Below are 13,021 nucleotides of genomic sequence, written 5' to 3'. Positions count from 1 at the left end.
GAGAGAGAGGATGTGTTCATGCCCCATTTCCCAAAGACCATAAATCCCCTGAGCACTAACAGCATGCAGATATCCCTCCACTCCCATTCCTCTCCCTCACTGGGGTTTACATCATTTCTATACTTACTGTTTCATCTCCCAGGTCACTGCTAAGCCAGCCACTGCTTATAGCCTCAGTAAACCTAACCCTACAGTCATGTCATCATTCCCAGATCATCTGCTTACAATTAAAGTCTTTCTATTATCTCTGAATGAATCCTGTATCTTGACGCTTCTCCATGAGCACAGAATGATTCTCATCTCCTACACAGTTTTGCGTCTCCATCACCCTCTCTGTCCATCCCCCCTTTCCTTCTTGCTTTTACTATGACAGTCCCACAATCTCTGTAGATGATTTTTCTGCAGAATTTTTGCCCATTAGGGAAGTCCGTTGTTTCAATACAATTTTCCCAGCTTTCTCAAGGAAAGTTTCATTTTCAATTTGGAATCACCTTTGTTAGCTCTTGCCAGTGTTTCTAGCTCTCTGAGAGCTCTCTGCTCTCCCTTGTGTTGTTCTTGCAGGATGTTTACAAAGTCATTACCTGCTCAGACACCATTTCTGTAAGTGCAGTACCATCTGGGACTGTGTAAAGCTCTTGCTCTCCTCAGCTCCCAGGAGCACAGAAGAGCTGGGTATTGCCAGAGGACTCACCTGTATCATTAAGGTCATCATTCTCAGCATCTTCCTCATCACTGCGCATCTGAAACACATGCACAGAGTCACCCCACATCCCAGAGAACAAAGGCTTCTCCTTCCAAGCACACAACACTTCCAAAGCTTTCCTTTTGGCAGAGTCATTAACACTTATCCTGAGATCAAATAGCATTAGCATTATTCTGGGGAGTATCCAATGAGTGCCTTAACGACACACCTGGAATACACACCTTTTTCTCTCCTTAGCTCTTCTTGCCAACTTTTAGTTGGGATCCAGATAGGCACAGGGCAAGTAAGGATTTGAGATTTGTGGCAGACCAGCACCACAAGCTACATCAAACTCCCATGGCCCTCAGAAGATGGTCAAGACAGAGAGTAACCCGCATGAAAGGCCCTGCATTGCAGCTAAAATCAACAATGTCACATTTTCAGGAGTGACTAAACAACTAAAGAGCCCAGTACCATTCTTAAAACCACTTGGGCCTCTATCCTTAAAGATGTTTCAGCATCAATTGCCCACTGAAATCAACCCATTTGGTGGACATTTGATATGTGACTACCTTAAGTATATTTGATACATAAAAACCCACATCTTACTGCAGATCCATGTCACAAGGATTCCCATGGCACTTAGTGTTTTTGAGAACATCTTCCTCAAGCCAGTATGGCCAATTTTCCCTCTGCTATCAGAAGAGATTACCTGGTTATCAAGCTCCTTTAAGGACTCATAGTACTTGGACCACCAATCCAGTTCTTCCAACTCTGGTTTCTCCTCTTCATATTCATCATTTTTCTTTATAAGCTTATTGATAGGAATTTTCTTCAAAGGGGCCTTAAAACCACAGAGCAAAGGGATCAGAGTGAGGAAAAGACTATACAGGATATCCACACACCATATACCAAATACTGCACTATTGCCTTGAGGGCCCCCACCAGAGGCTCAGCTTTTGGGCAGAGCACAGGAGATACAAAGCTACATGTAACTCTGGGTTTGTGCTTTGTTACCAAAGCAGCAGTATTCACTGCATGAGGCAACACAGTTCTTCTCACTGTGCTAGAACCCAGACACACAACAGTGGTAAGGAGCAGCAAAAGTGGATGTAAAGTTCCTCCGTGAGATAGGTAGGGAAGGGGTAGTATTTGGGTTCAGAGCAAAAAACGGTTGTCAAAACCTAACTTTGAACTTCTGAACTTTATTTTTTGCTTGTTAAACTTCAATTTTGGTTTCCAAACTTCAAAATTTGGCAGGCCAAACATATCACTCACCTTCACAAGACTCAGGGGGAGAGTGCTGGGACCAGGTTTCCCAGCTGTCAGACCAACATTTATCACAGCCTGAGAGGGCAGGGACCGAGATGAGACTTTCTGAGCTGAAATTAAGAGGCAGAGCTTCATGTTCCCATGCAATTATTTCTGCCCACTGCTTCTTATTCTTAGACCCGTTATTAATCCACAGGAAAACCCTCTCTCTTACCCCACTACAGTGTAGTTACTTTTACAGCTTTTGTTAACAGACCCTGCCAAAAGATTACTGGAAATCCAAGTGTAGTGCTGGTATCTGGCCACTGTAATCCACATGCCTGTTGCTAACTCCCAAGAATTTAGATTTATGAGCTATAACTTCCCTATTCAGAAATTACCACAGATCAACCCTTTGCTTCTTCCCCTTCATGCTATGCTTATTTACATGCTCCCAAATCAGGAGCTGTAGCTGTCGCTATCATAGAGCTATTTATTGACTCTATTATTCAACAAGCAGTCTTTGAACCAGCTGTGTGAGAGAATAGGAAACCTTTAAATCTTAGGTCCCAGTGGACCAGCTCACACTATCTAAAGCTTGATGGAGGTATCACTGGGGACTGCTCTCCAACCTGTTTACATAGAAGGTTGAAATAGATTATTACAATCGTCTTCCTTGAGCTAAGCATCTCTGAATAAACTTCCTGCAGGGATAAGATGTTGTCTAATACCTAGCCCCAGCTAAATGCTTGCTGGTCTGAGACATCTTCACGAGCTGTGAGCCTTCCTCAGGTTCCTGCAAGTATGAGGCAAATAGTGCATAGGAGAGGGACTATAAGGAGATGTTATGTCCATGGGTGAATGGTCCTGTCCACCTCCAAAAAATGTTGCAGACCTTTTCCCAGTGAAGAGCACAACTCACTTCCAATCCTTCTCCTGCCCCTTGCTGTGCTTTTGCTGGATATCTAATGTCTCTCAGTCAAGGTCTTTAGTGCCTGGCTAGCACAGGGCAGAAGGGCCACAGATCCCTGCCCTACACAGAAGTTCCCTGCTACCTCCATGAGAGCCTTGCCTAATCTGGGAATACCTCTTCTCACCAAGCAGCTCACCTTTGGGTTCATCTTCCAGCTCCTCCTCCAGCTCTCTAGGAGAGAATTTCATCACATTGGACACAATGTGTGTTCCCACCAGCACAGTGCGCCCAAATGCCCGTTTTTCCACTACGAAGATGCTGAGGGGAGGGTGAAGGTAGACCTGCTCCGGGAGCTCCTGCAGAAGAGCCACATGCAGTGTTTGTAGGAGCAAGGCCAATACTCACAGTGGCCCTGCGGCAACTGGGAGGCCTGACAGCACTTTTCAGCTCTGCCCTAAAACCAACAACTCGCTGGTGAAGGACCACAGCTAATGCAGCTGTCAGCAGGCAGTTTCACAAAGGTTTTGATCAACAGCTGAATCACCTGGCCCTGGGAGAGGGGAGCCACTGGCAGAGCACAGACCTGGGGGCAGCTCCCCTCCAGTACCCTTGCCCCACACAGACAGTCTGTGCATGGCAGCAGGCCATTCTCACTCACCACATCCATGTACTTGACCAGCTCGGTGAAGTTGGGATTCTCTTTGTAGGTCATGATAATTTCTGACTCCACTTTTTTCCCAGCACATTCGATGATCACCTGAGGCTGATCCACCTCGAACAAGTTCACTCGCTTCAGGTCCCGCAAGCCCCAGAACAGGATCTGAAGCACACAAAGCATCCCAGCCAGTCCAGATGGGCCAGGCATTTCATAGCCACACATCTCACACCCCTGCACAGCAGTGCCATGATGCCAACCTCCTCCAGCCCACTGCCAACCCACCCACCCCACTGGACATGGACCCTCAGAGAGGAACAAGGTGCCACCTCATGGCATCCTGACCACCCAAGATCTAAGCTCATACTGTGTGGAAAAACACAAGGGTTCTGACACTTTTAAACTACTAAAAAGGTTTCTCCCTCATGTCAAGCACCCTCTATATCTGGCATCTGCTCAGGCCTCAGGGGTGCATTTGAGCCCCGAGCCCAACTCCTCCCCAAGGCCAATTGGGGAGGGCCCTGCTGTCTGCACAGGCTGGGCTGTGCTGTGTGCTTTGGGCAGCTCAGCTCAGAGCCAGCACGACAGAAGGCAGTGCACCTCTATACGAAACTCCTTCAGCACTGGCCGGATGCCTTCAGGGATGATGAACCGTCCAGCACGAGGGTCTCCCAGGTAGCCAGGCTCCTTGGGCTCCACATCCTCAGGCACTGTTGGCTGAACAGATAGAGCCAGGACACACAAAGCTATGAAAGCTGTTTCTTCTCCATGCCATATTCCCCTCTCCCCTCACTTTGCGCATCCAGGCTCTGTCTCTGCATTCTCCTTTCAAGTGAAAACCAGATGTGGCTTTCAAAAGAGAATCCTCCACTTGGCCTCATACAACCACTGCCTTGCCTTGCAGAGCTCTCCCAAGGAAGCTAGCAACAACATTTGACTTCCTAGAAGATTGTTACCTCCAAATAGCCACTGTAATCCAGCTCAATCAGCTCAAAAGCAGCAATGAGCTCCCCTGCGGCTTTGGTTCCTTTGTAGAAATCAAAGAACTGCAGGGCAGGTTTGCAGTACGGCTCATCAACCAGCTGCACCTGTGGGACAGCAAAGGCCTGGCCAAGGAACTCAGGAGAGCCCTGTCAGAAAGAAGAGAGCAGGTCAAAGCATCCCTGCATTATCTCACCACCTCAGAAAAATGACCACTGTTAATTCCACCTGCCTAGGGCAGCACAAGATCTCTCTTTACCCTTGCAGTCTTCTGCTTTTATTGCCTCTGTTCCATTCAGAGCCAGAAGCAGATGAGAGGCGCCTGCAGGATCTCTTCTTAACTCACAGTCGTCTCCGTACAGAACAGGGCAAATGGCCTGAGACCATGCACCAGAGAACTTCAAAGCTAGATCAGGTTGCTCAGGGTCTTCTCTAGTCAAGGTCTGAATGTCTCCAAAGATGGAGATCCCACAACCTCTCTGGGCCAGGGGCCAACAGGGTGATAAATTGTTCCTTATATCAGGCTGGAATTTTTCTTGTTCCAGCTTGTGTCCATTGGCTGTCCTGTCCCTATGCACCTCCAAGAAAAGTCCAACTTCCTCTTCTCTACACTTTCCCATCAGGTAGTTGCAGACAGCAAAAAGAAATCCCCTTTGCCTCCTCTTCCCCAGGCTGAACAGACTCAGCTCCCTCAGGCTATTTTTGTACATCCAGTGCTCCAGCTCCTGACCATCTCAGCAGCCTCCACTGAACTCGCTCCTGTATGTCACTGTCTGGTTTTTACTGTGGAGCCCAGACTGGACCTAGTAAAGCTGCCAAGCTACGTAGAGAGTGCAGTGTTACTTATGCCATTCCCCTGATGATAATAAACTCCAAATGAGTTTACAGCAACGTAAGCCTGCCAAGGAAGATGGCCAGGCAGCCAAGAGAGGTGCAGTGCTTCCTCAGAGGGGAGATCTCAGATCTACTCAGCTCTCGCCAGGTCCTGACTCAGGCACAACTTTGACTCATTTTATACCCTATAGCCTCCAGCTTCATTCAAGCTCATAGCAAAAGTCTGTAGCAAACCTCACCCATGGTCTCCAGGACTCACCACCACCAGCTGACCAGGACTCCAGCTGAGCCACAGAAACTAGAGATGTGGCTCCTAAGTTCCTGCCCACTGAACCCATACAGAGCTCCTCTGCCTTCCCTGTTCTGGAAACAACAGCAGGAGGGAGGCATGGTCATACTTACAAATTTATTGTGGTTGAAGAGATTGACTATAACAACAGGGGTCTCTGTTTTCAACTCCTCTCTTTTCCCATCAATAACAAGTTGGTCAAACAAAAGCAGCTCATTCCACATCGGGCTCAGTGTCTCCTCCAACACCTGTAAATAGAGAGAGGAGGCCTGAGGTTAACATATCCAGTGGAAACAAATCCAGTTTGCTTTGTAAAGAAAGTGAGGTAGATCTCTCTCCCAACAGCCGCATGCAGCCTGTGTCTGGCAGAAGGGGACATGCAAGAGCACAAGAGGCACACTTGGGGCCAACTAGCACATGCCAAACAAACTTTGAGACCCTGTTCAATGATTTATATGCTTTGTCAAATGTTTCCTGAGTGTAACTACCCTGCTCCAGAGCACAGAGATGCCTCTGTGCCTGGAGATGTGAAACTTCTCAGAGGACTGCCACGGCATGGGCTTTTGACACGGCAGTGAGGACATAATGATTTGTCTCCAAGAGGTTACTAAGAAGTCTCACCCTTGTGGTCTGGCAATGAGTTGAAAATACCACTCTTGCAAATGGATCTGAAAGGCCATTGTCATCTGCAGGGAGGATTCCTCTAGCCTGATACAGATGGGCTCGGAGCTGGAAGTAGCTGAAGTCTGGTAAGAAAAAGAAAAAAAGAGGTCCACATTACCTGACCAGCCCTTCCTGCAGCCATAAAATGCACAAATGATAGCATGGGCCAGCCAGGCGAGAGTGGGCATAACTTGCAAGAGATAGACACCACTCCTAGAGGCATTCACGGCAGTTCTCAGGCCAACATGTTTCAAAAGTTTTGGCCAAGCTTAGCAGGCTCCCCAAACATCCTCAGAAAGGACATGACATGAAGTGTGTGGTGACCTGCTGTGAATATCTGCCATTGGGGAGCACCACTGCATCTCAGCAAATGCCCTGAAGTCTGGGGCAGACCTCATGCCCAAGGTCAGTTTGGTAGCACACTCAGCACCTACAAAGCTCACCTCCTGCCTGCTTCTCCAGCTGTGAGCTTGGTGAAACATCCTCACCAGAGCAAAATGGATGTACCTGTTCCTGTCATGCCTTGGAAATGACATGGAGATGATCAACAGATCCTATCCCTCGGGCATGCACCTGGGGGCATGATCTCTCACCTCTCGGCTCTCCTGGTAGCTTTCAAGAAAGTGGAATTGGTGGAGTCTGCACTCACCGTCCCTGCTGAGCCGGCTGGGAGGAACATATGCTGAGAGCTGGGCTATCTCCTGTCCACTCTCCGAGAGATGCTTGAACTCCTCAGGCAACTCTGCGGTGCAGTTCTTTGCATATTTAGTTATCCCAAGCCACATATAGATTTCCAGTTTGGCAAAGACCTCAGCAATGTGTGAGCCAGGGACCTGAAAATGCAGGAGGTTTAGCAGATTTTCCAACCTGGCTAGGTCCTGTTCAGATCGCAAGGATCACCAGCAACTGGCTGCAGAACACAGGAGGGAACACTGCATTGGCAAAGAGCAACAGTAGCACAAGAGCTTTGTTTCCTTGCAAAGGCCAGGAAGGAATGCTGAAAGTGGGGAGAGAGAAGCAGCACGAAGCAAGCAGGAACATGTTAATTTCTTACAAACTCTACCTTCAAAAAGACAGTTTGGATCTTTGCACAGTCCTTGCCTTTCTCCTCTTCAACAACAGAGTAGAGAACATTCTGTGCAGGAATTCTTGCATATGCTATGCGCTTGTTATTGCTGAGCATCCAGATGAGAACATCGGGGAGGGTACACTGGGGCTGAAAGGCAGGAAAGGGAGGTATGTCACAGCAGAGGAAGAGCACATAGCCAGTCCTGCCTCCACTGACACTCGCAGTGAAAGTCTCCCCCACTTCATAGAGGACAGCTTGTTGCACAGCACTTTGGATATCCAGATGCAAATGATGGGGCCTAACATTGGACATGTACTTCTGCAAATCTCAGCTCTGCAATAGTTCCTGACAGGAGCTCCTGGAAAGATTTGTGATACTCCTTGTTTTTCATTAGAAACACCAGCAGGATGCACCCACTCCCATCCCGTTGGAATGGTCTCCCAGCCCTGGTGAGAACTGGACTTTTTACCCATACCTTTGACAGGTATGGGTACAATGGACCCAAAATGGACAACTGCTTATCCATTTTAAGGAAATGCATTAAATGTCATTCCAGCAATGTGAATGCCTACTGTAAAGCTGCAGCTTGGATTTGAAATGGGATTTGCAATGAAGAAGACACACAGATGGAAGCAATAGGTTTTTTTTAGTACTGATTTAAGTTCTCTTCCCCCTCTCAATTTCCCTGGCATTAGTGCATTGTACTTCTGCAAGGAGCCTCTAAGGCTGCCAGCACAGGCTGCACAGATGGTTTCCCACAAACAACACAACTTGTTCAGTACAAGAGAGCAGCTACTCTTCCAGTACACATGGAGGCAGCAGGGCAAGCTAGTGCCCTCTCAGCAGGCACACACCACAGATACGTGATGTGATCTAAGCACAAACTTGCAAATAATCACAAAAGATGCAAGTATTTTAATGGTATTGCAATCATTTCAGCAGTAGTTTCATGGGAGACAAAGTGTTTCAGTATACAAACAGCTGAAGCAATTTATTAGTTACTAAGCCAAGACTGCCATCCTCCAAGCAAAGACTAAAAGCGGCTAGTGTATGTGCAGGTTAGCCCTGAGCTCATGGCAGGGTAAGGCCATGAGGTAAGGCCCACAGAGATGGCAATGTTCCCACCCGATTGCAGGGAACAAAATGGGAAGCAGTTCTTCTCTGTCTCTAGGATCAGCTGAAGCCAGGTCCATGCAGGTTGAAGCCAGAGGACAGCTTCTCCTCTTGACAGTGTGAGAAGCAGAGTCTTATTTGTGCTAAAATCTACACTCACATACCTGAAGGCCATCGTCTTACAGCCATGCAAAGCACAGCCTTGATGACTCTGACAGAACTCTTGCTCACAATGATCTAATCTCTCTTAGTAAAAGACTTCTCCAAACTGCATCAACATCTGTCCACTTAACTCCAATGAATGCTTCATTCAGTTTTATGCTAAATGAAAGCACTTATTTTTCAGCACTATTTAAAATAGAGCCAGTGAAACTTCAAACACAGAGAATCCCCATTACAGAAGACCTTATTTTAATGCAAGTTTGAATTTGCAGAACATGTCCAGCATCAGTCCCTGCTGGGAGTCCAGGCAGCACTGCCAAGGCTGTCTTCCCAGGCAGACTACCCGCAGCCCCACTGAGGGCATGGCCATGGGCCAGACTGCCCTGGCAGAGAGGCAGGCACCGCCCAGGAGTCCTGGAGTTGATCCAGCTTTGCCTCCAACCCACCAGTGAACCGCTCAGACTCCAGCTCTGTCATCAAATGTCTTGCCAGACTGAGAAATCCCATTCCTCATGAGAACCAGTACATGAAATACTTTAACTTCCAGCAGCTGGAACTTGGGGTTTTATATAGCAAAAGATGTCATAGTAAATAAGGCCCAACTCAGGCTGGCAACAGCTCCAGCAGCCTGCCCAGCATCCCCTCTTTCCTATGTCCTTTCCCACTTGGGAGCAGGATACCTCAGGAGCAGTTGTACCTCTTTAGCCAAGAAGCGTAGCTTTGCCAGGATTCTCCTCGTCTCCTTAACCTTCTCCTTGATGTTGGTTCGAGTCAGACGCCTCCTCACACGGAGCCCCTGCTTCGCATATAGGATCTGAACAGAGAGCACAGCTATCATGTGCCTGGCCATAACCAATGCATGCCACGCTCACACATCTCATGGGGCTGCCCTGGGAAGAGTTTGTACACTGATTCCATCAGGCCCTGACCTCCACCATGGTTCATTTGCTAGCTGCTGAGAATGAACTTTCATGAATCCAGAATGAGCCTTTTAGTGAAGGGTGCCAAGAATTGGAGACTCCTCTAATTTATTATCTCTGCTGATACTAGTCAGTAATGGAAGTCCATAAACTTCCATGTTATATGGAGCAGAAAGACATATAAGGAGTATTTCAGAAACTGGTGGTCTAAGGCTCCATATAGTGCCTGGGGGAAGCTTTGCACAAGGAGCTGAAGCCATTTGGGCCATAGAGGTGTGGAAATATGAAAATACTGGAACCTAGAGGATAAGCGCTGGGCTGTCATGTCCATTAATTGACAGAGTCTACATCTGAGAAGAGTTTTTGTGATGAATCAGAATTGATAATTCCAAAAGGAATTCGGAGTACAAACCCAGTATAGACTGATTGAAGAAAGAAAATGCAGAAAATCCCTCTCTTCCAGAGACGTCTCAGACTTAAAGCAGTTTCACCACAGTTGGGATGCTGATAAAGAAGGTGCCCTTGACAATCCTGCTCCATGTGCAAGAGGCAGACAAAAGGGACCCTGAACTCTATTTCTTGCTGCTATTGTTGCATTTTGGTCAATCTTTCAAAGGTTTGTAACTTGATGGGAACAACAACTGCAGGAACGCTCTGCCATGCTATGATGGAGGGTATGTAACTGCACTCTCTTGAGCTTGTTGGCCTTATTTGCAGGATTATGGGTTCCTAGATGCTGCCCTCTCTGGGGGCAGGCAGGTGGATGACCTTTGCAGATCCACTGAATGGGACCACCAGCCTATGGGCAGAGTCCCCAAGAAACTGGGTCTCAGAGAGCTCCTCCAAAACTGCCTGGAAGAGTAGCCTGCACTGACAGGCCTCCAGCAGCCATGGGCAACAACCCACATGCACTCAGTCATACATGCCCCAGGGAAGAGAAAGGACAGCCTCAGGGCAAGCATTTGTGTAAAACTGGAGGAAGACCTGGCCTATCTCTGCTTCTGCTCCTTGTGCTGGAAGCTGTATTACTCTGAAAAGAGCAGGGAGATGCTACAGTAAAATCCTATGACTGACACTGTGGATCTTAGCTCTAAGTTTCCCGCTTACCATCAATTACAGCTCATCTTCCAACCCCATTCCCCAAAGCAGGGATCACATTACCTCCCCATCACCAACACATTTCACAGCTTACGATGTTCCGCATGATGTATTTTGTCCGACATCTGTCAAGGTTATTTGGATGTGCCATGGTTTTTCTCTCTGCATTGAGTGAATATTGCCTGTAATGAGAAAAACAGCTCAGACCTGCACCCTGCAAACAGAGCAGAGCTCTGTGATCAGGAAGTCATGGTGACCGAAACAGAAGTCTCAGCTTCCTCTCTTGCCTATGTGTTTTAAGAGAGTGAAGAAAAAGTCCTAACACTTAGGTGAACACCCAGTTCAGGAACATCATGAGACTGCCTTCTGTTCCCCTCTGTGCTTCCCAGGACTGTGGTCTCCCATCTGAGTTTGCAGAGATACAGAGTTTTCCCTAAGGCATCTTGGCTTCCTGCTGCTCATCCTCCTTAAGAGGATGAGAGAGGGCAGGCTGTGCACAGCCCAGGCAGGACATGACACAACCTCCTAAATTCAGTATAAGAAAACTTAGGAAATCAGGAACATACTAACCTGCATCCAGCTACAAATTCCTCCAGCACCTCTTGGAGTCTTTCTTCTGCTTTAGCCTTTGGCCTTCTCATGAGCTTCTCCACATCATCTAGTCCTTGCTCCTGTGGGGAAAGCACAGATTTCAGAGATCTTGCACCTGGCCGCAGGGTTAGAATGAAATATAGCAAAAACACATATGCCCCGGGTGGCTTGTGCCATTCTGCAGAGCTGAGGCCCATGAGATCTCTGAAGGCTGATGCTCTGCTGCCAGTCTCTGGAGTTTGGGGACCGTATTAACACTGGTTGTAACAGCACTTTGTGTTTTAGTCCTTGAACAGTCACTGAAGCACACTGGCAACCTCTCCTTTCAGATTTATAAACCCAAACAGGACAGATGAGATCTCAGATGACAGCCCAAGGCTGAGATTCTATTTGCAGCAGCATCCCCAGTGAACACACAGCACAGGACTGGCAGCAGAGGAGCTTTTTGTCACAGACCTTGGGTCACTCGTGCCTCTGGAAGGCACTGCCAGGCCCAGTGGCTCCACAGTCCCTTCCAGACATATCTAAAGGGCAAACTGCAGATAGGACTGAGCCCTGTGAGAGATGCTGACTCCTGTGGGAGGCAAGGATGCCTTTGGCCAGCATCTCACAGAGCAACCACACATGCTGTGAGAAAAGCCAGCATGACAGGAAGTGCTGTGTCCCAGGGAGCTGCCCCATGCACACCCCACAAACACTACCAGACGCTCTGCCAGCTTGACAATCCAGTTGGAACTGCAGAGTCTCCAGGTGTGATCTTCCCAGTAGCTCCATACATACACGCAGGGTTTCTCATGCACCATGGGCAGGCAGCTGTACGACCTAAGGACAGCAGGTATGGGAGGTTATGGCTGCTGTTTGTGGGCAGCACAGCTGGTTTAGCACATGCCATGTCACAACACAGCACATGCAAGCTCAGCCCAGAGAGCAACAGTCAGACTCTGACCTTCCTGCAGAGAATCACCAATTTCAGGCCCTGTACCATGGACATGTTTTCAAGATGGTGGATCTGCCTTTTGCCATTCCAAACTAGTACACAGAATTTCTAGCAGGAGCAGCGTGTACTCAGATGAATGAGGACGGTGGGAGTGTGGGATGCTGCTGCGGTTCCCTGCTGCTGTGAGACTGAGCAGTAGGAGTACGCACAGTTGAGGGCTCACAACACGAATTCCAAGATATATTGCCAGGCCTGTGGGACAAGGCAGGCGGCATTCCCAGAACAAACATCTCATGGGAAGAACTTGCACATGTGCCTCATCAGCCTAGCATGGGACAACAAGCACCAGAGCATTCCTGTTCTTCCTCCTCACTGGTATCGAGCCCCTGGGATGCAGCTTGTTAATCAGGAAAAGGATTTCCACCACCAATGGGGACACAATTCCCAGAACCCTGTCCCTGGCCACCTGCAGACACAATGCAGACACCCTACGGCCCATGGCAAACTGCAGTATTGTAGAGAGGACAAACATCTACACAGCACTCAGATTACTGAGCAGTCCACTAATAATATCTGGAATAATAAACCTGGGAAGCCTTCAGGACCAGGCTATGCAAGACAGAATGAAGAAGACTCACCTATCATACTCCATAGGCTCTGGTTTCTGGCTCATTGTCACTGACTTGTTTTGTGCTGCTGAAGTTGGGGCCAGGACTTCAACATCCAGTTCACTGTCTGAACTGGGGTCCAGCAATGGCTGCTTTTCTTCTCTCCCTTCTTTCTTCCCTCCTTTTCTAGGTACTTTGGTCACAACCTCTTCAGCTTTACCATAGTTTCCTTGAAGATAAGCATTAAATAATGGA

General features: G+C 48.1%; 1 protein-coding gene across 1 annotated transcript in view; it reads right to left on the bottom strand.

The window, feature by feature from the left end:
* The window catches only part of LOC134147703 (fer-1-like protein 4), a 44,332-nt gene that overhangs the window by 15,833 nt on the left and 15,478 nt on the right, over positions 1-13,021 (bottom strand). The window contains exons 17-32 of the mRNA XM_062589147.1: positions 12,797-12,995; positions 11,923-12,043; positions 11,201-11,301; positions 10,725-10,812; positions 9,310-9,426; positions 7,332-7,484; positions 6,918-7,101; positions 6,227-6,351; positions 5,719-5,853; positions 4,458-4,631; positions 4,102-4,218; positions 3,505-3,666; positions 3,043-3,202; positions 1,961-2,064; positions 1,395-1,526; positions 692-740 (exon numbers count right to left, since the gene is read on the bottom strand). Of these exons, the coding sequence (XP_062445131.1) occupies positions 692-740; positions 1,395-1,526; positions 1,961-2,064; positions 3,043-3,202; positions 3,505-3,666; positions 4,102-4,218; positions 4,458-4,631; positions 5,719-5,853; positions 6,227-6,351; positions 6,918-7,101; positions 7,332-7,484; positions 9,310-9,426; positions 10,725-10,812; positions 11,201-11,301; positions 11,923-12,043; positions 12,797-12,995 (2,121 nt within the window). The remainder of the gene's footprint in view (positions 1-691; positions 741-1,394; positions 1,527-1,960; positions 2,065-3,042; positions 3,203-3,504; positions 3,667-4,101; positions 4,219-4,457; positions 4,632-5,718; positions 5,854-6,226; positions 6,352-6,917; positions 7,102-7,331; positions 7,485-9,309; positions 9,427-10,724; positions 10,813-11,200; positions 11,302-11,922; positions 12,044-12,796; positions 12,996-13,021) is intronic.

Source organism: Rhea pennata, chromosome 16, assembly GCF_028389875.1.
Source record: "Rhea pennata isolate bPtePen1 chromosome 16, bPtePen1.pri, whole genome shotgun sequence".
Lineage (NCBI taxonomy): Eukaryota > Metazoa > Chordata > Aves > Rheiformes > Rheidae > Rhea > Rhea pennata.
Note: the sequence above shows the minus strand (reverse complement) of the source record. Positions and strands in the feature narration are given on the sequence as shown.